Source organism: Rhodnius prolixus, unplaced genomic scaffold (genome assembly GCF_049639745.1).
Source record: "Rhodnius prolixus isolate KJV_2025 unplaced genomic scaffold, Rpr scaffold_2, whole genome shotgun sequence".
In the NCBI taxonomy this organism is placed as follows: domain Eukaryota; kingdom Metazoa; phylum Arthropoda; class Insecta; order Hemiptera; family Reduviidae; genus Rhodnius; species Rhodnius prolixus.
The window spans coordinates 63627686-63653704 of NW_027411592.1; the positions used below are offsets into that span (position 1 = coordinate 63627686).

The following is a 26019-nucleotide window of genomic DNA, read 5'->3' on the forward strand; positions in this document are numbered from 1 at the left end:
TTTGATTTTTGATTATTCGTAATAAATTGAATAAATAAAAAAGACATGGCTATATTATTTGATTTTTTTTTTGTTTAAATAAGATAGTTGAAAATTTGATTCCTTCCGCAGGGCAAAATCAAAAAAATAGAGGTAAGAATGAATAATTTGTTTTAAAAACAAATATAGAATAAAAATCAAATATTAAAAAAAAAAAGGGTTATTTTTTTTTGATCATGCAATATTAAATCAAAAAAAATGTAAGGCAGTCAAAAAACTGACTGAGCTCTGAGTTGAAGTTTAATTAAGTTGGCTGTATTCCAACAAACATTTAAAAACAATGCCAGTAAAATCAACGTGCAATAATAAAAAACGAAAAATAATCAATAAATTTTTAAAAAATCAATAATGGGAAACAAAAATAGATAATATCGAATTAACTCAATCAAAAAAAAAAAAAAATCAAAAAAAGGGTTTCAACAAAATACAAAATCACATCGAACATCAAATTATTCTAATTCAATTGAAACTTTGATTGATTTATTTTTTTAATTTTTTTTTTTTTGTTTTACCTTGAACGGAAGTGGAAGTAACTATCGGGGAACTTGGACACCGTAGCAGTACTTCCGTAAACTCCTTACAACGCAGCGGTTTCAATATACCTGCCGTTTACAACAGATAAGCGTTCAAACGGGATACTACTAGAGGCACTCACAACAACCCAAAATCATTTTAACTAAAATACTATGAATGCTAAACAATAACGCAATAAAGTGTGGTTTTTTGAATCATTGACCAGTACTGCTTGGGTATATATATTTTTTTTTTTGACCTAGTATCCGTTCAAATAACATTGCTTCTGTTTTTACTTTAATTCTAATCCAAACGCTGAATACAGGAAGGAAATCCCAGTCAGTATCTGAACCACCCCAAGATCCTAAAATAACCAACCAAACAAATTAGGACAGTAACAAACCTGAACCATTTTACATCATCTTCTTGTTCCGAAGCTGAACTGAAATATCTCCGTTTAACAAACTCAAACAATCAGTCAGGAAACGATCGGATGTATCCTGAGACTAGACGCTGTTAAAGATAGATCCTCTGTCCAGGATGGCCGCCAAAAGAGGCCGACTATAGACCTTTCCAGGAAAAAAAAAAAAAAAATACATTATGTGGCGATTGAATTGCAAAGAAAGAAGATTTTGATAGCCGTTCTCCTGATATTCTGGACCCAATCTCCCACAGGTTGTGAGACCTTCGATGGGAAGATTTCTCGGCTCCAGCACACCTACTAAATAAAGAAGCACAAACATCCTTAAAATAAGTATTCCCAGGCATTCCGGAATCTTAAGTACCAGTAAACCCTTTCAAAGACAATCAATGCTTTCAAAGACAATCCAAAAAGTGGTGGCTACGAGTGGGGCTGCAGCTGAGATTTTAGGAGCCATAACTCGGTGAGGATACTGAACACATATTTCATGATTGGAGGATTCATCAGATCGTGGAGAGGATTAGGGTTCTAGATGTTCGGGGGTAGTATTAGGATTGTTGCAGACGAGCTTAGGGCTGTTTAAATCCATGTCTAGTCCACATTTGTTGGTCCATGTCCCAAAATTAAAGGATTTTATCCTATAATTCGCTTTGTACTGTTTCTAGTTCTTCTTAAGGGGGTATCTTGGTGAACACAGAAGAGCTTTGGATGGAGCTTTTATTTTTTTTTAAAAAAAAGGGTGCGCGGTCATTGAGGAGCTTTTCTTCTGAGCACATTTCTAGCCAGTGTGCATTTACCATATCTCGAACAGGCTTTTCTAATTACAGGACAACACTATCCATCACCGAACTTTAAGAAGCTCCAATGAAGAGAAAAAATCTAAGAGCCGTCAGCTGGATTCAAACCTGGAACCTCCGCGTCTTGAGTCCAGAACTATCACCTATAATGATGTGTACGCAAAGACTGGGAGAGCGGGTGGGAGAGGTCTCTAATCTGAAATAAGGCAATAATAAAAGGTTAGATAATTGAGGAAGGTTGCTTTGGAGTCCACGGAGGGTTACCTGACACAGGGCTCAAGAATCTTTCTTGAATAGACTCCTCCTTAAGACATCTGCCCAACGTTGGAGGAACCTATCTTAAGAGGGATAACCAGGTGGTGCTTAAATGCCGGCTCAGCGCTTCTCTAAAGAAACAGGGGAAGAGGGAAATATCCCCCCTTTCTAGGATCCCCCATCTCAGTAGTTTTGCGAAGGGAAGGGGAATCTTTTTCCTACGAGTGGGTTTAGAAGAGAGTTAGTTATTCCTACAAAAATTGCGGCTCCTCGTTCTCCATAGAACATCCTCAAGGAAGCAGGCTGTTTGATGTCTTATTATCTTGGGAGCTCAATGGAGTGCTACAGCAGCAATGTGGTCTTAACAATCAAAAGAATTCCTACCCTAGTTTCACGAATATCGCTAGACAAGACTTCCACTAATGTTCTTCGGATCAATTTCAGGATCTACCTGTGTGCTGAAGGCTGAAAATACGTAAATGGCCAGAATTAAAGAAAAGAAGCAAGCCATGGGACACGGACACAATATCTCAGAAATTATTCCATAATTTGATTTATTTTTTATATTAAAATTAATGTAATAAATAACAGAAAAATAAATTTGCAAAGTAAAAAAAAATTGTAATAAAAAACTTTATTGTGTTAATAAAATATTAATAAAAATATAAACTAATTTATTTGGCAAAGCTAGAAAAAAAAAAACAAATAAAATAAATAGTGATCATAAAATCCCCCCCCAAAAAAAAAAATTAAAATGAGCAGCGATCAAATAAATAAATAAATCAATAAAAACTAAATAAAAATACATCAGCAAAAAAAGCCAGATATAAGGATGGCCGCACACAGCTTCTACTTTATTAAAAATGTATTTATTTATTTTTTCAATTTGATTAAAAAATCTAATCTGTACAACACAATCAAAAAAAGTGAACAGAATCAAAAATTAACGAATAAGAGAATAAACTAATAAAAAAAAAGAAGCATTTTATTTATTAAATTTTTTTGAGCCAAAAAACTGAAAAATCAATAAAAAAATCAATAAAAAAAAAGGACCACTTTCCACAGTATAAAAGCTTTTTGCGCGGGCAAAAAAAAAAAGGAAAAAAAAGAGCAAAAATGATTGGTCACACTCTTCAGGATTTTACCCTCTCTCTCTCTCTCTCTCGTACAACCCATCATGCTTTCTATCTCTCTCTAGATATCTTTGGGTTTTTATTTTATTCTTTTATTTTTTCAGTTTCTCCTACCCCTTGCCCACATTTCCTTTTTCTCATGGAACCAAAAAAAAAGAAAAAAATAAAGCAATTAAGCAAAAAAAAAAAAATGTAGTTACAAAATAATTTTCAAACAGGTGTGTGATTAATATTTAGGCCAAAAAATAAAAGCTGATTGGTTGAGCAAAACCTTTATTGGATCAGCTGTTTATCAAGTCCAATTAGCTCTCAAAAATAAATATATAAATAACAACTGATATAAGCACTCAACGACTCTTTTTTTTTTTTTTTCTAAACTGCAATGAAAATTTTTCTTGAAAATTGAAACTGTTTTATACTAGAAGGAAAATTGTTTTCCAATTTCCAACTATTATTTGTACCAAAAAAAAAAAAAAGTACGAAGAAAAATGCAAACGTTTTCACATTAAATGGAATCGACGAAGTGAAAAAAAAAAAACTATACTATTGCGTAAACCATCATCCTGAAGAATGCAAACTCTTCTGTGATATGGCTCTGATTGGTTACTATCTGATCATAGGGGTTTAGCCAGTAAACAACCGGGAAAGTCGAGCTTTATAAAAGCCCCTATTTTTTTTTTTAATGATTTAAGGTGCATCAACTTCTGGAGGTTATTGGCGCCCGGAGCTTTTTTCAGTGCATTGTGCAGTGTGTGGATAAAATCCAAGGCCTAGACCTGGGGAATCGAACCTACTAAACCAACAATACATCATTGCGGATCTAGTCTCTTAACCGCCTAACATACTTTACTGTAAATTTCTCATATTAACCATTAAATAAAATCCAAGGCCTAGAACTGGGGAATCGAACCCACTAAACCAACAATAGATCTTAGCATTGCGGGTCTAGTCTCTTAACCGCCTAACATACTTTACTATAAATTTCTCATATTAACCATTAAATAAAATCCAAGGCCTAGAGACCGGGGAATCGAACCCACTAAACCAACAATAGATCTTAGCATTGCGGGTCTAGTCTCTTAACCGCCTAACATACTTTACTATAAATTTCTCATATTAACCATTAAATAAAATCCAAGGCCTAGAACTGGGGAATCGAACCCTCTAAACCAACAATACATCTTAGCATTGCGGGTCTAGTCTCTTAACCGCCTAACATACTTTACTATAAATTTCTCATATTAACCATTAAATAAAATCCAAGGCCTAGAACTGGGGAATCGAACCCACTAAACCAACATTAGATCTTAGCATTGCGGGTCTAGACTCTCTTAACCGCTCGGCTACTGTGGCGGCTGAGTTTTTAATGAACTTAGAACTTAATAGTTAGTTTGCGTAAAGTCGTATGAGTGTTCACACCCAAGATGTTACTCTTAGTAAGGGAATTTAACTAGAGCAGGAGAAGCTTTAATCTGAGTGCTCTAAATTCAACTAAAACGAAACATAAGGTGGGCTAAAGAAAAGGTGAGTGATTTGGTGATGATAATACAAGATAAAGCAGTAATAAATTAATTATAATAATAATTAAAAGAAATTATTAATTATCAATTCCCTATCTCAAATAATATAACCATTTTTTTTTTTTTAATAATTAAATTTGAAACCCGTCACAAAATTGCTGCGGTTCGAAACTAAAGGACCTTACCTTATAAAAATTAATCACTTCTATATACAAAAAAGTATTTAGTTAATCGATACAACTGATTCACACGATTTTTTAAAAAAATTAAATTAGAATCGTTCGATTTTATATTCTTATATCTATATTTGTTTATAATTATAGATATCACTGATGAAATACACAAAAATAATTTTTTTTTTATTTTATTTTGATTTTATTTAAATATATAGTCACCACAGCAAGTATTATTGAATAAATAGAATTTTTAAATTTAATGAAAACTGAAGTATAGGTCACGAACTTTGACCCCTTTCTGACAGAACAATTTCTAAATTATTCTTTTGATTTCTCTACTTATTATAACTGAAAAAATAAAAAAAAACAAAAAAAACAAAAGAAATTCAAAAAAAGAAAAAATTTCTCAGCACAGAGAAGAGAGAAGGCAGTCTCCACAAAGATTTTTCTTATTTCTTGTTTTTATTTTTTTTTGGTTTATTTAAATTTGGTATTTTAATAGTTGGCCGAAATCGGAAGCTGTTATACTGTGAACTGTATCCAATCTGGCTGAAAGTGCTGATGTGTCCTAGAAGATAGTGAACATCGCCTACTTTGTGAACGAGGTATTAGAAGTGCCGCCGGATCTGTGGGCATGGAACCACGTCTGGAGGCCTGCGAGGCCGGATCACAAGGTTGCAGTCCTACTGGGGCAGAGCCACGTCGTTTTGATACCATCTGTAAAAGTGGTTTGGGTTTTGTAGTCAATTTGTTTTTTTTTTAGAAGAAAACAAAAAAATATTCAATAAAAATTTTGTTAAGAAGCAAAATTATCGCAGCATCTCTGAATTAAAATTAAATAAAAACTCGTATAGCGGAGAGGGGCCACATTTGAACAGGGGGCACCCTTGAACAGTTTCAATTTCTCGCCAAATATTTAAAACATTTATGATCGGTAATTTTCTCCATATGTTGTTGGTAGACCTGTTGTACAATTGACAAGAGTTTCCCTTCCGTTTTCATTGTTTTGGTAAAGTCCAGAATTGAGGAATGTTACATTTTGGAAGGTGGAAGTAAAAATGTTTGTTGCAGCTTTCGGAAGTGGTATTGTGAAGATTTGTAGTGGACAAGGGGGAAAGTATTGTTAGTCCATATTTGGATTTCGTATTTTTAAATCTAGTATTTACAGAAAAGTCTATTTGCTTGCCAGCAAAAAGTGTTGGATATTATATTTTCTTTTATGGAAGGAGAGGGGGGCCACATTTCAACATCACCAGTTAAAATGTGCCGCCCTACCGACCTCTGCAAGTTTGGGACTTTTTTTATTTTTTGGTTTAATCGCAGAGAAGGGGAAAGTGGTCCGAGCCTACTACATTAAGAAGCGCAACAAACTTCCCTAAACCCATCACACTTCGGGAGTACAACATCCCCGAACTGAGTCATTCTTGATTTTATGGAACTAGATTTCAGAGTGGTTTAAAAGAGAAAGTAATTGTAGTAGTCGAGAGAGAAATAACTGATAGAAGGTAGATTCAGAGTAAAGTAAATATCATCTCTTTCTATTTTATATTGAGTTCAAAGGTGACCCCCACCCAGTGGGGCAGATATTAACATTTGACACAAAATTTTTAAATTAAAAAAATAAAGTACCAACTGTTTATTGATCGTAGATCTGTTAAGAAGACTTGAAAGTTGTAGAAAACAAAATAAAAAGGTTCAAAAATACGATTCTGTGCGCACTCTGTAAACAGAAAATGTAAATTCTGTTCAAATGTGGCCCCCCCTCTCCACTACTTCTAGACTTCACCATTTTGTAATATTTTGATGTTCCTTGCCTTGGAGCTGATTACTTCATTCAGTCCATTGATATTAAAATAAGGTTTTAAACGACCAGGTTAGGGGGAGTCTCGTAGGGGTTTAATACTCGATTATAGCATAGAAAAACGAAATACAGCTTAATGGTGAAAGTTTGATTTTTTGGGGGAGGAATAATAGATTCCTAAAAAGTTACTTAGGAGTGTTAAAAGGACGACTTCACACCATCTGGATATGAGACGTGAAAAAGTTTCATCCCATCTGGAATTAGGGAGGTCAACTTTGCGAGACTTAGCTAGATTTACAATACTAATAAGTGAACCTATATAGGGTGTGCACTAAAAGTGATAGAGCGTACCTGAGTTATCGGCCTGCGAATAAACTTAGTGATATCAGGATCGACGTTCTCTTTCTCTTTGATCAACGGCTTGTTGTCCATATCTGGGCATCGAACTTCTGTACTACTATCCGAGCTAGAACTGCCTCGAAGTTCACCAGTAGCTGACAGATACCTGTGTTAATAGAGATAGAAATAGAAGAAGTTAATACCAAACAAAGTGGTTCACTTTAAAAAAAAAATAGAGAAAAGTTGCAAAGATTTGATTTCAAACCCTTACCTAACTCTAACGTAAGGTTGAATCGGTGGAAACGTTTGCTGCCTGGTGAGACGGGAAAACGCAGGAGGTTGTGACGTCGTGGGAGTTTGACCATGTAGTACAGACGAGATACGTCCAGCGTCACCGGACGACGTTATTGAAGCTATGGACACGTCCGGCAGTAAAGCTTCACTGGACACCGGTCTTTCATCCGTTGGACTGGTGGAACTACGTCTGGCCGAAGAACAAGAAGATACCAGCGAAAGACGATCATCATCGTCCAACAGCATAGGCGTAGGAGCCAGTCTTCTGCTTGGTAGACTCTCTCGTCTATTGGACACGCCTCCAGTGCCTGGACAGCCGTACGCGCTGACCGGTACCGAGTGTCGACGCCTTTCCATGCCGATCGTAGGCACTGTCAACAGTGATACTCGTCGTTCTTCCAGTTTACCGACTCCGCTTGTACTGCTTACCTGATGAAAGATATTACATCCATTAGGAAAGAAACTGAAATCGTTAGTGTTAACCTTCAAAGAAATCAGAAAACTATACTCAGGGAGGCGATGAACTCCTGAGGAAAGCGCCTTAAATCAACTAACTTTTCAGGAATATATCTATTACCGGAAGAAAGTGCAAGCATGTGGCCTAGTTACTTTATCAGATCAAATAAAACAAACTAAGTGAAAGTAAAACGACTCGTAATTGCCTATTTTTTTCAGGTAGGCTTTACGTCCAACAGCCAAATTAGGTGTCGTGGCCGGAGGCGACTAGCAAACATACTTTACTATAAATTTCTTATATTAAACATTAAATAAAATCCAAGGCTAAGAGACCCGGAATCGAACTAAACCAACAATACATCTTAGCATTGCGGGTCTAGTCTCTTAACCGCCAAACGTACTTTACTATAAATTTCTCATATTAACCATTAAATAAAATCCAAGGCCTAGTGACAGGGAATGGAACCCACTAACCAACAATACATCTTAGCATTGCGGGTCTAGTCTCTTAACCGCCCAACATACTTTACTATAAATTTCTCATATTAAACATTAAATAAAATCATTACCTCTTCTGGTATTTCCTCAGCCTCTGATATTTCCGTTCTTGTCTCTTCGGCTATTTCCTGTTGAATCATTAACTCCCATTTAGCTTGATTGTTCTTCAGATGGGCCATCATGTTTCGCGACAACTGCGTATCTAGGAACCTATGCCATTCTTCGTACAATGGACTAACTACAAATCTGAAGAAACCTGCGGAAAGGTTTTGTTATTACTACTACTACTACCATTATTATTACTGTTATTATTATTTAAATATTTAAATTATTTGAAACTCTTTAAATATCTAAAAATCCCCCTCCCAAATATTAAAAATTCCTTTACCTGCTTGAATTTTTGGCACTGACGTCGTATGGCGATCACATAACGCCGTAACTGGTAAATTCAATTGACGTTCAAAATCACCTTGTCTGAAAAATTCTTCGCAAACTTTTTGCGACCATTTGCGGCTCACATCCCATGGCCTGCACGGGTTCGAGATGTCCGCACATTTTAAAGCGATCTGCAAAATGAAATGTCTATCTTCTGGCCTACGCATGTCCAAGGAATCTTCGTCCAAATATTTCTGCAAGAAGAAAGAAGAAGAAGGAAATAAAAACTAATCTTACTTTTGGAGTTCAACTTGTTCAATTTTAGGTTTAGTTGAATATATTTTCCCTTTTAGTTACCTTAAACCTTGTTAGGAACTCCTGTTGTCTAGTTATGTCAGTAGCAAGTATGAGCGATGCTATCTGCTTTTCCATTTCCGGCCTTACGTTGGCCACCTCTTCAGCTAGATGACTTTCCAGTAGACAACCAATGGCCGATCTCCAATGGTGATTTTCCAGCACTGACGTATTCTGTAATAATTTGATTGACACGTGTTTTTAATTTGTTCAAGAAACCGGATATCGTCAAAATTGTAAAACTCGGATGGGCAGGGCACGTGGCAAGGATGGGGGATGAAGAAATACCCAAAAAAATTATGGATGGTAGCGTACAAGGTCCCAGGAGGGTAGGCAGACCAAGAACGCGATGGCAGGACTGTGTGGCAAGAGATGCTTTGGCATCGCTTGGATTCCGTAACTGGAGGGCGGCTGCGCAGGACAGAGACGTCTGGCGGGCACGTCTTGAGGAGGCCAAGACGCTTCATGAGTTGTAGCGCCATTTAAGAAGAAGTCGTGTTTTAATTTACATCGAAGATCGGTTCCTGTTCCCTTTTTTACTCCTATGAGGTCCAAAAGGGGCTTCGGATTGTGTAGGCATTCCGTTTCCTTTATTCAACACGCCAAAAGGCTCTCTCTCTAGGGGTGGCGCCAGTTTAGACATCATCATCCCGGGGTTATTGAGGGATATCGCAGGAATAGGCAAGAAAATAACTTACTGAGGGAGCTAATGAATTACTGTGAAAGGGATTACACAAATGAACTGATTTTAGGGTTCCAAGTAAAAACTTGGTTTTGACATCAATCTTTGCATTTGTATTTGTTCGTTTTTTGTTAAAACAAAAGTTGGTACTTTGTGAATGAAATCAAGCTATAGATAGTAACCTTTTTTAGGTTAGATAAGGTATTATTTTTGGGATCAGTAGAAATGGAAACCAAGGCCTCAGACTAAATTTCGCAAAGAGAGGAGGCTCTACCTTGTAGACTTCCAGGGGAATGGCTACATAAGCCTCTTTTTGGTTATGTTCCCTGGGGATCTAGTTTAGATAAACACAAGAACAGTTGTTCCAAAAGTTATGCAAAACATATTATAAATAAACTAATATAATCCCTCAAAAAAGTACTTTTTTTTTTTTGCTTGCGATAAACCTGGAAAGGAGTAAATTAAGTTGGGAGTAATTGGCTCACCTCGTATAATGCAGCTAGATGATTGGACGTTGCGATCAGGAAAGGCTGGTTTACTCCTGGATGATCCAGATCATGTGTAACTGCGGCTATCAATGCTGACATAATCTCAAGCGGACTTAAATGTTCACGAATCTGCAAGAAAAATCATGGAACTTTGTTTCTGGGGCTTAAGCTATTACTATCTTAACCAGAGAGTAAGAGTAAGTTTAAGCTTACTTACTTTCTCTTCCTGTAGAAAGCAATGCATGGCTTGCGTCACGTCCGTAGCATGTATAGCGTTGTGGTAAGGGTTGGTGCTATGGTAACCTTCTTCCACTAAACCTAAAATTGCGGGGGAAAAATGAAATCGATTAATTATCGATTTAATATCGGAGAAAATTCTCAGAAAAAAACTAAATAAAGAAGAAGAAATAGAATACTTACTAAAAAATTTCCAAATTCGCACTACATCTAAATTAAAATGGTCCATGAGGCCGTACCAATGGAACAGATGAACACAGAGTACCGGAAGTGATCTTCCTGCAACAAACAACATCCACAACATTAACATCAAATATCGCCTGCATTTAGTGGTCTACTCACTTTTGCTTATCACTAGTAAGCGAAAGCAATGTATTCGTAGAAATCTTCGTTTCTATGTTTTCACCGAAAATGGAGTAACAATTAATAACAATATCAGTCGATCACTGCACAAATCGATTAACTGCATAAAATAAAAAAAATAGTGGAGAAATACGATGAAATATAATGTAACGATACATTGTTTACTTAAAATTTCTGTTTAAAAATATAAATTCAAATAAATTCGCCGTCATCATTCAGCGCCTGCTCCCTGAATTTGAGTTGAATTAAATGCAACGATTTACATTATCGCGCTGGAGTTAATCGAAAATGATTTCTGAAATAAATTATTTATTAACTAATAGCCACAAAATTTTTTTGTCATTTAATGGTGTTAATCTTTATTATTTGAGGAAATTTATTATAAATATAAGAAGCTGTGATTGTACCCAAGTGCTTTGACCACTTAAATTTAAGGATATTTCAAAAAAAGTGGAGTTAATCGCTTTGTTCAGTGTGAACGGCTCACTTATGAAATGTCAAATCAAAATTTTTCTAAGTAGGCAGAATTATCAATCCAGAGGAAATTTAATGAGGTAATTACAATAACAGAAAGTCGAGTGGTAGATTGTGTAAAGCGGAAACAACAAGAAAGATCGTCTTATTAGACCCCCCTTACAAAGAGAGTTTGTATAAGAATAATTTCTTTGACGTAACCATTTTCTTCTTTTTCTGGAGGAAGGGGTTAAAAAGATTAATTAAATTGCTCAAAAACAAAATGAAAACTTAATTCAGTTTTTCAATTAAACAAAAACTTGTTTCCCCCCCCCTCCCAACCACAATAACCTAAAGTTTCATTTACAAAAAGAATGTCATCAATCTGTTTCCTGTTAAAAAAATAATAAATGACGACAGTTTGCCTCTTCGAAAGTTCTGGCTGCTGTTTCTAGGAGCTGTGTGTGCGTGTGGGGGGGGGGGGCCGACAAAGATTAAGGCGAGAATCAACAGGTTTCAGCCAGCTGTGCTACTTGGAGGCCAAACAACCGGGAAAAGTACAAAACACACACGTCTTCTTTGAAAGGAAAAGTTGTACGTCATAAGAGTTTTTCCGTTGGAGAAGAACTATATCGTGTAAACTGAGTCGGCATTTTTTTTGAAAGGTCACATGCCTGGAAGACACTTTTGGGAGGGGGGCGTGGAGGGGACAGAGGCGACGTCAAAATGTGTACTTCCGGTCAAAATTTGACTCGACGTCAGAGTACTTCCTTTTTACTTAAAATAAGAAATGAATAAAACATTTTAATAATAAAAAAAAAAACAAAGCGTTATACAAAACCCGCAACACACACGTGTGTTTCATTATACTCATTAGTATAATGCTACCCCTAATTGTTCTTTTTCAGTATTTTCTGCTAAAGTTTAGCATTTTTCAGAATTATAATTAGTTCCAAGACCTTTAGCCCTACAAAAAATGACCGAATTAATGACTACAACAAATGACGTCATTAAGTGTAATTATTTCAACTATGTCTGTAAGTAAATATTACAAGTTTTTGTTTTTTTTTTGTTTGTTTTTTAATTCCGAAACTTCTATGGAAATAAGTAAACACTTGAGGAAGACCTCCTGTGATTATTTTCACAGGACATCTTTTCCATGCTAAGAGGGTGGGGATCCCGCAGGAGAGAATACCTGGGACCCATTCTGTGCTCAGCATCACATCAAGCAGTCGACATACCCATACTTGCGACTTTAAGGACTTGGACATAAGGGAAAACGAAGCGGCAGATTTATTGGCCCGGGAAGACTCTGCGGGACACTTCGTGGGCCCGGAACCTCTGTATGAGAGATGGGATAAAACTTGCATATTTTGAGGAAATGGGAACAGGAAGAATAAAAAAGAAAACTTAAGCTCACCTCCTGTGGCGGTATCCAGCGTGAAAGCGTTGAAAGGCCACTGCCAAACTTTGTCAAGCACGCACTGCACAGACAGACAGACAAAATAATCAGAAATGAGGTAAACAAACAAATATGTTAACTTACATAAATAAAATTGTACATTCTTAAAATCTCAAGGTATTAATAAAAACACTTTTTTTATCACCGGGGGAAATCAGCCTAATTATTTTAGATATCTTAATATTTATTTAACATTAGCTAAATATAAAGTTGTTCAAGTCAAGGTACAAAAAGAAAAAAAATCTATCAAAAAAGTACGAAAATCTCTTTAACAAAAACTTACAGTTTAAAAAGTGAAGTATAAGGGTTGTTTAAACGTTAATAGGTGCCATGGTTGCCGAGCGGTTAGAGGCGAGACCCGCAATGCTAAGATGTATTGTTGGTTAGTAGGTTCGATTCCCGGTGTCTAGGCCTTGGATTTTATTTAATAGTTAATATGAGAAATTTATAGTAATGTATGTTAGGCGGTTAAGAGACTAGACCCGCAATGCTAAGATGTATTGTTGGTTAGTAGGTTCGATTCCCGGTGTCTAGGCCTTGGATTTTATTTAATAGTTAATATGAGAAATTTACAGTAAAGTATGTTAGGCGGTTAAGAGACTAGACCCGCAATGCTAATAGTATTGTTGGTTTAGTGGGTTCGATTCTCGGTGTCTAGACCTTGGATTATTTATTTAATGGTTAATATGAGAAATTTATAGTAAAGTATGTTAGGCGGTTAAGATACTAGACCCGCAATGCTAAGATGTTTTGTTGGTTTAGTGGGTTCGATTCCCGGTGTCTAGTCCTTGGATTTCATATAGTGGTTAATATAAGAGAATTTACAGTAATTTACAGCAAACTATATTTGCATCTAATTGGTAGTTGGACTTAAAGCGCGCCTGAAAAAATAGGCAATTACTATACTTTACTTACTACTTTTTTTGTAAGTTCATAAAGCTTTCCTAAAATTTTAGGAAATGGTGACTCATTTGACGCCAAATTCTAAGCTTTATAAATTAACTTGAAATTTTAACCAAAGTTGGAAATCTGCACGATTAACAAAAAGAGAAAGGTAGCAAGCGTACAGAAGGGATAACAACTCTGCTATTCCCTGACAAATTGTCAAAATTTAATCCCTGTAATTGTGATTGGAAGGGGGGGGGGGTGTGAAAGAAGAAAACGAGAGAGAGAATTTCATGCGCCTTCTTTTGTTTTAGGCTTTACACAGCTCGCTGAAGGAAAAGGAAAGACAAAAAGGACTTAGTAAGGGATAACTGCTGGAATGATGGATATCCGGGAATGATAGATAAGGGATACACAGTGGGATGGGCGGGTAATACTAGCCTGGTCCGGGCAAACCAGATCAGCTAAATTTTCCTTTTTTTAGAAAAACTGGTCCAATGATGGGGCGGGCAGAATCTTCAAGGCTTCTGGCCGCAGCCTCCATCTTATATTGCTGCTCGCCAATATATCCTCCTTACCAGCTACTAGCTACTAGCTGCCCACATCTAGCTAGCAGAACCTCCCACACCCATCCACACACACTTGCCCTTCTTACAAATCCCTCCAGACACAGACACACACACCAAGAAGACGGAGAAAGATGGATGGCCCCCTCAGTGTCATTAATCTTAAAGAGCTCTATAGTTAAGACTGGAGGCGGACTGCTGCTACTCACTTGGTATCGCCTGCCTCCCCGGCCTATCCCGAAAATAGCCTTAAGCCTTCCACTCACCAAACTACGTCTTCCCTACCGCGGTACTGGAACATGGTTTTTTTTTTTTTTTCTTCACTAAATCTTTCACTAAGGCATTCTGATCTACCCTAAAGGAATAGTAACACCCTTGGCTACAATTCTCCCCTTCATCTTTCCAAAAAAGAAGTATTTTATCCCAGACACCCTTCTATTGTACAGGATAAAAAATAAATTTTCTTCCCTGCCATCTTTTTTTCCAGACGTTAGAAGAAGAGAGAATGGATTTATATATATGTATAAACATATAATCGATTAATTGAATCATTTCATTCATTCAACTCGATACCAGTAACTACCCACAGGTTATTTCTGAGCAGAGATAAATTACAATTCTATCTCGTAACTTACTAAAGTAAGCGGAAGAAAGAGTAGGGTTCAGTTCGACTTCTTTTTTGACTAATAACAACATCTCAGGCGGATGGACATTTCTAAAATTATTATTGAAGTAAATTACTTTTTAGACCGAAGAAAATTGAGTAAAAAAAAGAGTCTAAGGCAGGCTAGCAAAAAAAAAAAAAGAAAAACTTGCTCGTGAAAAGCGAGACGCGTTTGCGTAGGAGAAAATATTTTTTTTTTTTTTTAAAGAAAAGTTAAAAGTTCTTATTGATGGAGGAAGTGACCGGGGAAATGTCCATGTCCTGGAGAACAGTCACCTGAAAACCTGGAGAAGAGATCAGAAAGGCGCGGCACAAGAGGGAAGTGGATGGGGGAAGCTAACTTGCCATGGAAAGTTAGCCAGAACGAGAAGGATGCCATAGAATTGGTGATCCACAGAGTCGAGCCAATTAGACGAAAAGTTGAAACTTGTAGAGAATTACGAGTGGGAGGGTGGGGGTCTTGCTTTGTGCTGGCTAAAGGAGGGGCTAAAGGCTAAAGTGTGCGCCTGTGTTAGTGTACAAGGTTAGTAAAAAGGGGGACTAAGAGAATGAAGACCTTTTAACCCTTTTAATTAGACCCCAGAGCGTCCTCCAGCGTCGGGCGCTCCAGTGTGGGGGGGGTTTAGGATGGAAATTCATTTTAGGCCACAATTTTCCCTTTTTACTACCTCCGCTGCTTTTCCAGTGAAAAGCCCTCCCCCCTTTTTCCAGCACCAAAAATGGTTAAGGATGAGGGTCTTACTGTTAGTGAAGGTAAATTTTAAAACCAATCAAACAATTTCATCCATCAAGTGAATCGTGGGGAAAAAAGTGAAAACGATAACAAACCTATCTTTTAGTTTTTCATCTTACAAATATTAATTAATATTTCACGTAATTGACTACGAACAATATTAGGTACTTTTTAATAGTTTCCGTCATTTCCTTTACTTCCTATTTATATACGTATATAATTAATTGTTAAATTCGTCTCAAAATTATCAAGAATTTCAGCAGGAAATGTGGTTAGCCCGCAGTACTGGATAATATCGTTGGTTTAGTCCGGGCATGATTTTCCCTGACCGACTTTTCGGGCTTTCATACATCATCATACTGTATCTATTTGAAAATTACAAACTACAACTAGTGAATGCTATTAGTTAATGATAAAACACGCTAGACTTGTAACAAACCTGATTTATTACAGAGCACGTGAATAAACGTTTAATAACAACATAACTATTTACTGAATTAATTCACTAAAGTTACAAGAGTTTACTGTTGAACACTGAACTCGTACATAAATTCACAATAAAAACTGCTCACTGGACTGGACTGCACCAGGACTGGAGCCGCTCTTTCGCTTTTTTTTATATTCCCTTAGAATGTTCTGGAGTCCGCCAGAAGCTTACAGCATAATCAAGGTATTTCTGTCTGTCCATGGTCAAGTCTAGACTTTTGACTTATACTAGCTCTTTCTAGTGACTCCCTAACGAGAACTAGAGGTTCCATCTCCTCACAAAAGATGGCGCCAAAAGTCACTTCGCACAACAATACACACCATGTGTATCATCTCTCCTCCACTCAGCCAGCAAGAGTAGCATAAGTGATGTCATATGTACAACGAAACTAATTAAATTACCTCTAATGATGGGTGTAAGTCCAAAACCAAGGACAGGATGTGTATAAAGATGCGCAACACGAACGGTTAAAATCAAAGATATTATTCTCCAAGTTCTAACTCATAGTTTTTCTTCAAATTCATTTAAATTGCCTTTTTTTTTTTTTTTTTAATAGAATTAATCCATGATGTGATTGGGAGCAGTATAGATGTGAGGTGCGATATCTAAGTGAGGTGCGATATCTAAATGTATTGATATTAGGAAGCAGGGAGGGGATTCGCGTATTGATTCCCAATCCAGCTGCTGGCTAGATTGGGATTTTCTCTCCCTAGAAGCTTCTTGCAGCTCACTATCCGGTGATTGACAGTGAGCTGTAAGAGAAGTGCTCTGGAAACATTCCAATAATGTAAAACAGCTGTTAACACGCCATCCTCTACTCCGTTCTTCCTGAAGTTGTAATTTTCTACCCGGATGTTATACCAAGACTTGGGAGTAACCTCACCTCACCCAGATGGTACGAATTCAAAAGACTTTAACGGCTAGAACCTTACCTGCACTTGACCATGGTGGAGATCGTCTAACAAAGCAGGCGTATCGTGCAACGCCCTGGTGGTCAGTCTCCGCCGACGACGTTTGTGCATTGTCAAGAACCGGCCAGTCCTGGTGCCCCTGTCGGACACTGAAGACACTAGCAACAGTTCTCCTTGGGATAATCTTCTCATCTCTTCCGTTTCATTTTCCACCGTTTTCTCATCGTCACGACCAATCGATTCCGCCGCTGTAACAAATCAATAAACACATATTCAATCTACATTCAATCAAAGCTCTACTTCACCATTAAATCCTCGAGATAGAGTTTGATGAAGGAAATACTTTATTGAATATAAATCTTGGAAATAGGGAGGGGGGCCACTAAACTTGGTTGAGGTGAGAAAATTTGGCGCGAGGGTCATAAGGCTTCCCTCTCTTTCTCTTTGAGTAAGGAAAAGTCAGAGAAAATATTTCAATCAAATAGTCTTTAAAGATAAATTTATAGAAGACAATCCAAAAGCATATATAAAAAGTACTGAAGTCTGTTCAGCAAGAAAAGCAAAAACTAGGAACTTTTAACTATTTTTTTCTTTTTTTGGACGTGTGTGTGTGAAAGAGAGGAACAAAGTAGTGAAAACTCCCCAGGGAAATACTCGAGAGAAATACTGACTATTGGGAAAACACAACTGATGTGGAAAACTCTTCCAGCGGGTAATATATTGCAAATAAAAACTTTTGACACCTACCAAAAATAATAGGAAAACAATCTTCTCTAAGAGGTAAAAAAAAAAAAAAAACGAAAAGAAAAATCTAAAATTTCCCGGGAAGTTTGTAAACTTACATATAACCTTGGAAAAACCTATTGCTACAAATTTTTTGAAGATTCTAAACTTACAATTTATTTATTTATTAATTTTTTTCAACACTTACACCAAAGTTACACGTAGAGTTTGTAACCGTACATTATACTAGAATGTAAACCATACAGCAAAGCCTACGAGAACTAACCCTTTTACGAGAACTAACCCTAAAACAAACTTCCTAGAAAATTGATTAAAGAAATAGTAATAAATCTTATTTTAAGAGAAATTACAAAATATTGAGTTATGGAGGAACTTCCGGTTAACGGACATTCACTTGTTTGTCAGGAGCCCGTCCAGGATATGGATGCAAAGCACTGGATAAAATCCTAGGCGTAAGACCGGGGGAATCGAACCCACTAAACCAGCAATACATCTTAGCATTGCGGGTCTAGTCTCTTAACCGCCTAGCATACTTTACTATAAATTTCTCATATTAACCATTAAATAAAATCCAAGGCTTAGACACCGGGGGGAATCGAACCCACTAAACCGGCAATACATCTTAGCATTGCGGGTCTAGTCTCTTAACCGTCTAACATACTTTACTATAAATTTCTCTTATTAACCATTAAATAAAATCCAAGGCTTAGACACCGGGGGGAATCGAACCCACTAAACCGGCAATACATCTTAGCATTGCGGGTCTAGTCTCTTAACCGTCTAACATACTTTACTATAAATTTCTCTTATTAACCATTAAATAAAATCCAAGGCTTAGACACCGGGGGGAATCGAACCCACTAAACCGGCAATACATCTTAGCATTGCGGGTCTAGTCTCTTAACCGTCTAACATACTTTACTATAAATTTCTCATATTAACCATTAAATAAAATCCAAGGCTTAGACACCGGGGGGAATCGAACCCACTAAACCAGCAATACATCTTAGCATTGCGGGTCTAGTCTCTTAACCGCCTAGCATACTTTACTATAAATTTCTCATATTAACCATTAAATAAAATCCAAGGCTTAGACACCGGGGGGAATCGAACCCACTAAACCGGCAATACATCTTAGCATTGCGGGTCTAGTCTCTTAACCGTCTAACATACTTTACTATAAATTTCTCATATTAACCATTAAATAAAATCCAAGGCTTAGACACCGGGGGGAATCGAACCCACTAAACCAGCAATACATCTTAGCATTGCGGGTCTAGTCTCTTAACCGTCTAACATACTTTACTATAAATTTCTCTTATTAACCATTAAATAAAATCCAAGGCATAGACACCGGGAATCGAACCCAGTACCACAATGCTAGTAATTATTGCTAGTTGAAACTTTTACCACTCCTATGCAATATACGTGCACCTCTTTCTAGAAATAATCGTATTAACAAACAATACAATCACTTCCTGGCACCTTCAGAAGCCTGAAGTCTTGAATCAAACTGATAGGAGGCCTAACAAAGTTAATGGAAAACATTTTGGCTAAAATTTGTAAAGATCACCACCCACATTTCTTGCTATTTTCATCGCTAATAAAAAAGTAAACAGAAAGAATTTTCCGCTTTAACATCTCATGTTTACATACGCACATAAGAGTTTTCGCAATGAAAATTCCTCTGCATTTTCCACTCAGGAAAATCTTCTTACCTTGACACCCACTTGCTGATGTAACACTTCACACCTGAATGATATTCTTTCACCAACTAGGAGAAAGGAGAAAACTCTGACGTCATACTGTACGTCATTTGATCTTTACTGACGTCATATTAATCCTTTTTTTCAATTAAGCTCTTACATTACATTTCTGCCAACTGTTATTATTTACTTATAATTTCACGTGAAAAAACAGACTACTTCCTTTTACTATAAATTATGACCTTCTAATTTCTGCACCGTTTTAAAAAATATTAACATTGTTTCATGAAAAATTATAAATGGTAAAAATGTTAAATCGAACTAACAAGTGAAACCCACAAAACATACCCAATAAACGCCGTAAAAGTCACTTTCATTAAAAAATAATTCGAAACCAAATCTCAGAACTCTATTAAAAGATGGACAATTGTAGACAATAACTAGCTCTATAATTGACAGAAATTAGAATATTCTAGCTTCAATAGCAGCTGAAATATTTGATGTTCAAATTTGGTGTGTTTTGACAAAACCAAAATTTTGACTCTCAATATCTCTGTTTCTTATGCTCAGAATTCCATAGAAAGTTGGTCGATTGTAGACAATAACTAGCTCTATAATTGAAGGAAATTAGAATATTCTAGCTTCAATAGCAGCTGAAATATTTGATGTTGAAATTTGGTGTGTTTTGACAAAACCAAAACTTTGACTCTCAATATCTCTGTTTCTTATGCTCAGAATTCCATAGAAAGTTGGTCGATTGTAGACAATAACCAGCTCTATAATTGACAGAAATTAGAATATTCTAGCTTCAATAGCAGCTGAAATATTTGATGTTGAAATTTGGTGTGTTTTGACAAAACCAAAACTTTGACTCTCAATATCTCTGTTTCTTATGCTCAGAACTACATAAAAACTTGGTCAATTGTAGACAATAACTAGCTCTATAATTGACATAAATTAGAATATTCTAGCTTCAATAGAAGCTGAGATTTTGATGTTCAAATTTGGTGTGTTTTTACAAAACCCAAACATTGACTCTCAATATCTCTGTTTCTTATGCTCAGAATTCAATAACTAGCTCTATAATTGACATAAATTAGAATATTCTAGCTTCAATAGCAGCTGAGATATTTCATGTTGAAATTTGGTCTGTTATTACAAAACCAAAACTTTGACTATCAATATCTCCGTTTCATATGCTCAGAATTCCATAGAAAGTTGGTCGATTGTAGACAATAACTAGCTCTATAATTGACATAAATTAGAATATTCTAGCTTCAATAGCAGCTGAGATATTTGATGTTGAAATTTTGTGTGTTTTTACAAAACCAAAACTTTGACTATCAATATCTCCGTTTCATATGCTCAGAATTTCATAGAAAATTGGTCGATAGTAGACAATAACTAGCTCTATAATTGACATAAATTAGAATATTCTAGCTTCAATAGCAGCTGAGATATTTGATGTTGAAATTTGGTGTGTTTTTACAAAACTCAAACTTTGACTCTCAATATCTCCGTTTCTTATGCTCCGAACTACATAAAAACTTGGTCAATTGTAGACAATAACTAGCTCTATAATTGACATAAATTATAATATTGTAGCTTCAATAGCAGCTGAGATATTTGATGTTCAAACTTGGTGTGTTTTTACAAATCACAAACTTTGACTCTCAATATCTCCGTTTCTTATGCTCAGAACTACATAAAACGTTGGTCAACTGTAGACAATAACTAGCTCTATAATTGACATAAATTATAACATTCTAGGTTCAATAGCAGCTAAGATATTTGATGTTGAAATTTGGTGTGTTTTTACAAATCACAAACTTTGACTCTCAATATCTCTGTTTCCTATGCTCAGAATTCAATAACTAGCTCTATAATTGACAGAAATTAGAATATTCTAGCTACAATAGCAGCTGAAATATTTGATGTTGAAATTTGGTGTGTTTTGACAAAACCAAAATTTTAACTCTCAATATCTCTGTTTCTTATGCTCAGAATTCCATAGAAAGTTGGTCGATTGTAGACAATAACTAGCTCTATAATTGACAGAAATAAGAATATTCTAGCTTCAATAGCAGCTGAAATATTTGATGTTGAAATTTGGTGTGTTTTGACAAAACCAAAACTTTGACTCTCAATATCTCTGTTTCTTATGCTCAGAATTCCATAGAAAGTTGGTCGATTGTAGACAATAACAAGCTCTATAATTGACAGAAATTAGAATATTCTAGCTTCAATAGCAGCTGAAATATTTGATGTTGAAATTTGGTGTGTTTTGACAAAACCAAAACTTTGACTCTCAATATCTCTGTTTCTCATGCTCAGAAGTACATAAAAACTTGGTCAATTGTAGACAATAACTAGCTCTATAATTGACAGAAATTAGAATATTCTAGCTACAATAGCAGCTGAAATATTTGATGTTGAAATTTGGTGTGTTTTGACAAAACCAAAATTTTAACTCTCAATATCTCTGTTTCTTATGCTCAGAATTCCATAGAAAGTTGGTCGATTGTAGACAATAACTAGCTCTATAATTGACAGAAATTAGAATATTCTAGCTTCAATAGCAGCTGAAATATTTGATGTTGAAATTTGGTGTGTTTTGACAAAACCAAAACTTTGACTCTGAATATCTCTGTTTCTTATGATCAGAATTTCATAGAAAATTGGTCGATAGTAGACAATAACTAGCTCTATAATTGACATAAATTAGAATATTCTAGCTTCAATAGCAGCTGAGATATTTGATGTTGAAATTTGGTGTGTTTTTACAAAACTCAAACTTTGACTCTCAATATCTCCGTTTCTTATGCTCCGAACTACATAAAAACTTGGTCAATTGTAGACAATAACTAGCTCTATAATTGACATAAATTATAATATTGTAGCTTCAATAGCAGCTGAGATATTTGATGTTCAAACTTGGTGTGTTTTTACAAATCACAAACTTTGACTCTCAATATCTCCGTTTCTTATGCTCAGAACTACATAAAACGTTGGTCAACTGTAGACAATAACTAGCTCTATAATTGACATAAATTATAACATTCTAGGTTCAATAGCAGCTAAGATATTTGATGTTGAAATTTGGTGTGTTTTTACAAATCACAAACTTTGACTCTCAATATCTCTGTTTCCTATGCTCAGAATTCAATAACTAGCTCTATAATTGACAGAAATTAGAATATTCTAGCTACAATAGCAGCTGAAATATTTGATGTTGAAATTTGGTGTGTTTTGACAAAACCAAAATTTTAACTCTCAATATCTCTGTTTCTTATGCTCAGAATTCCATAGAAAGTTGGTCGATTGTAGACAATAACTAGCTCTATAATTGACAGAAATAAGAATATTCTAGCTTCAATAGCAGCTGAAATATTTGATGTTGAAATTTGGTGTGTTTTGACAAAACCAAAACTTTGACTCTCAATATCTCTGTTTCTTATGCTCAGAATTCCATAGAAAGTTGGTCGATTGTAGACAATAACAAGCTCTATAATTGACAGAAATTAGAATATTCTAGCTTCAATAGCAGCTGAAATATTTGATGTTGAAATTTGGTGTGTTTTGACAAAACCAAAACTTTGACTCTCAATATCTCTGTTTCTCATGCTCAGAAGTACATAAAAACTTGGTCAATTGTAGACAATAACTAGCTCTATAATTGACAGAAATTAGAATATTCTAGCTACAATAGCAGCTGAAATATTTGATGTTGAAATTTGGTGTGTTTTGACAAAACCAAAATTTTAACTCTCAATATCTCTGTTTCTTATGCTCAGAATTCCATAGAAAGTTGGTCGATTGTAGACAATAACTAGCTCTATAATTGACAGAAATTAGAATATTCTAGCTTCAATAGCAGCTGAAATATTTGATGTTGAAATTTGGTGTGTTTTGACAAAACCAAAACTTTGACTCTGAATATCTCTGTTTCTTATGATCAGAATTTCATAGAAAATTGGTCGATAGTAGACAATAACTAGCTCTATAATTGACATAAATTAGAATATTCTAGCTTCAATAGCAGCTGAGATATTTGATGTTCAAACTTGGTGTGTTTTTACAAATCACAAACTTTGACTCTCAATATCTCCGTTTCTTATGCTCAGAACTACATAAAACGTTGGTCAACTGTAGACAATAACTAGCTCTATAATTGACATAAATTATAACATTCTAGGTTCAATAGCAGCTGAGATATTTGATGTTGAAATTTGGTGTGTTTTTACAAATCACAAACTTTGACTCTCAATATCTCTGTTTCTTATGCTCAGAATTCAATAACTAGCTCTATAATTGACAGAAATTAGAATATTCTAGCTACAATAGCAGCTGAAATATTTGATGTTGAAATTTGGTGTGTTTTGACAAAACCAAAATTTTAACTCTCAATATCTCTGTTTCTTATGCTCAGAATTCCATAGAAAGTTGGTCGATTGTAGACAATAACTAGCTCTATAATTGACAGAAATTAGAATATTCTAGCTTCAATAGCAGCTGAAATATTTGATGTTGAAATTTGGTGTGTTTTGACAAAACCAAAACTTTGACTCTCAATATCTCTGTTTCTTATGCTCAGAATTCCATAGAAAGTTGGTTGATTGTAGACAATAACAAGCTCTATAATTGACAGAAATTAGAATATTCTAGCTTCAATAGCAGCTGAAATATTTGATGTTGAAATTTGGTGTGTTTTGACAAAACCAAAACTTTGACTCTCAATATCTCTTTTTCTTATGCTCAGAACTACATAAAAACATGGTCAATTGTAGACAATAACTAGCTCTATAATTGACATAAATTAGAATATTCTAGCTTCAATAGAAGCTGAGATTTTGATGTTCAAATTTGGTGTGTTTTTACAAAACCCAAACATTGACTCTCAATATCTCTGTTTCTTATGCTCAGAATTCAATAACTAGCTCTATAATTGACATAAATTAGAATATACTAGCTTCAATAGCAGCTGAGATATTTCATGTTGAAATTTGGTCTGTTATTACAAAACCAAAACTTTGACTCTCAATATCTCCGTTTCATATGCTCAGAATTCCATAGAAAGTTGGTCGATTGTAGACAATAACTAGCTCTATAATTGACATAAATTAGAATATTCTAGCTTCAATAGCAGCTGAGATATTTCATGTTGAAATTTGGTCTGTTATTACAAAACCAATACTTTGACTCTCAATATCTCCGTTTCATATGCTCAGAATTCCATAGAAAGTTGGTCGATTGTAGACAATAACTAGCTCTATAATTGACATAAATTAGAATATTCTAGCTTCAATAGCAGCTGAGATATTTGATGTTGAAATTTGGTGTGTTTTTACAAAACTCAAACTTTGACTCTCAATATCTCCGTTTCTTATGCTCAGAACTACATAAAAACTTGGTCAATTGTAGACAATAACTAGCTCTATAATTGACCTAAATTATAATATTGTAGCTTCAATAGCAGCTGAGATATTTGATGTTCAAACTTGGTGTGTTTTTACAAATCACAAACTTTGACTCTCAATATCTCCGTTTCTTATGCTCAGAACTACATAAAACGTTGGTCAACTGTAGACAATAACTAGCTCTATAATTGACATAAATTATAACATTCTAGGTTCAATAGCAGCTGAGATATTTGATGTTGAAATTTGGTGTGTTTTTACAAATCACAAACTTTGACTCTCAATATCTCTGTTTCTTATGCTCAGAATTCAATAACTAGCTCTATAATTGACATAAATTAGAATATTCTAGCTTCAATAGCAGCTGAGATATTTGATGTTGAAATTTGGTGTGTTTTTACAAAACTCAAACTTTGACTCTCAATATCTCCGTTTCTTATGCTCAGAACTACATAAAAACTTGGTCAATTGTAGACAATAACTAGCTCTATAATTGACATAAATTATAATATTGTAGCTTCAATAGCAGCTGAGATATTTGATGTTCAAACTTGGTGTGTTTTTACAAATCGCAAACTTTGACTCTCAATATCTCCGTTTCTTATGCTCAGAACTACATAAAACGTTGGTCAACTGTAGACAATAACTAGCTCTATAATTGACATAAATTATAACATTCTAGGTTCAATAGCAGCTGAGATATTTGATGTTGAAATTTGGTGTGTTTTTACAAATCACAAACTTTGACTCTCAATATCTCTGTTTCTTATGCTCAGAATTCAATAACTAGCTCTATAATTGACATAAATTAGAATATTCTAGCTTCAATAGCAGCTGAGATATTTCATGTTGAAATTTGGTCTGTTATTACAAAACCAAAACTATGACTCTCAATATCTCCGTTTCATATGCTCAGAATTCCATAGAAAGTTGGTCGATTGTAGACAATAACTAGCTCTATAATTGACATAAATTAGAATATTCTAGCTTCAATAGCAGCTGAGATATTTCATGTTGAAATTTGGTCTGTTATTACAAAACCAAAACTTTGACTCTCAATATCTCCGTTTCATATACTCAGAATTCCATAGAAAGTTGGTCGATTGTAGACAATAACTAGCTCTATAATTGACATAAATTAGAATATTCTAGCTTCAATAGCAGCTGAGATATTTGATGTTGAAATTTTGTGTGTTATTACAAAACCAAAACTATGACTCTCAATATCTCCGTTTCATATGCTCAGAATT

At 35.2% G+C, this 26019-nt stretch overlaps 1 protein-coding gene across 10 annotated transcripts in view; it reads right to left on the reverse strand.

The window, feature by feature from the left end:
• Positions 1-26019, reverse strand: part of LOC141450153 (high affinity 3',5'-cyclic-AMP phosphodiesterase 7A-like) — a 392695-nt gene that overhangs the window by 14249 nt on the left and 352427 nt on the right. For 6 of the 10 annotated variants that reach the window (XR_012455956.1, XM_074120290.1, XM_074120291.1 and 3 more), the window contains 12 exons: positions 16924-17150; positions 12615-12678; positions 10562-10657; positions 10359-10459; positions 10139-10270; positions 8975-9145; positions 8631-8871; positions 8314-8498; positions 7266-7717; positions 7007-7160; positions 5448-5571; positions 552-641 (listed from right to left, as the gene is read on the reverse strand). Coding sequence is in view for 6 of the 10 variants with exons in the window: in XM_074120290.1 (XP_073976391.1) it covers positions 552-641; positions 5448-5571; positions 7007-7160; positions 7266-7717; positions 8314-8498; positions 8631-8871; positions 8975-9145; positions 10139-10270; positions 10359-10459; positions 10562-10657; positions 12615-12678; positions 16924-17150 (2037 nt within the window). In the remaining 4 variants the exon portion in view is untranslated. Of the gene's footprint in view, positions 1-551; positions 642-955; positions 1122-5447; positions 5572-7006; positions 7161-7265; positions 7718-8313; positions 8499-8630; positions 8872-8974; positions 9146-10138; positions 10271-10358; positions 10460-10561; positions 10658-12614; positions 12679-16923; positions 17151-26019 lie in introns of all 10 variants that reach the window. The other 4 variants (XR_012455958.1, XR_012455959.1, XR_012455957.1 and 1 more) reach the window with 2 other exon arrangements.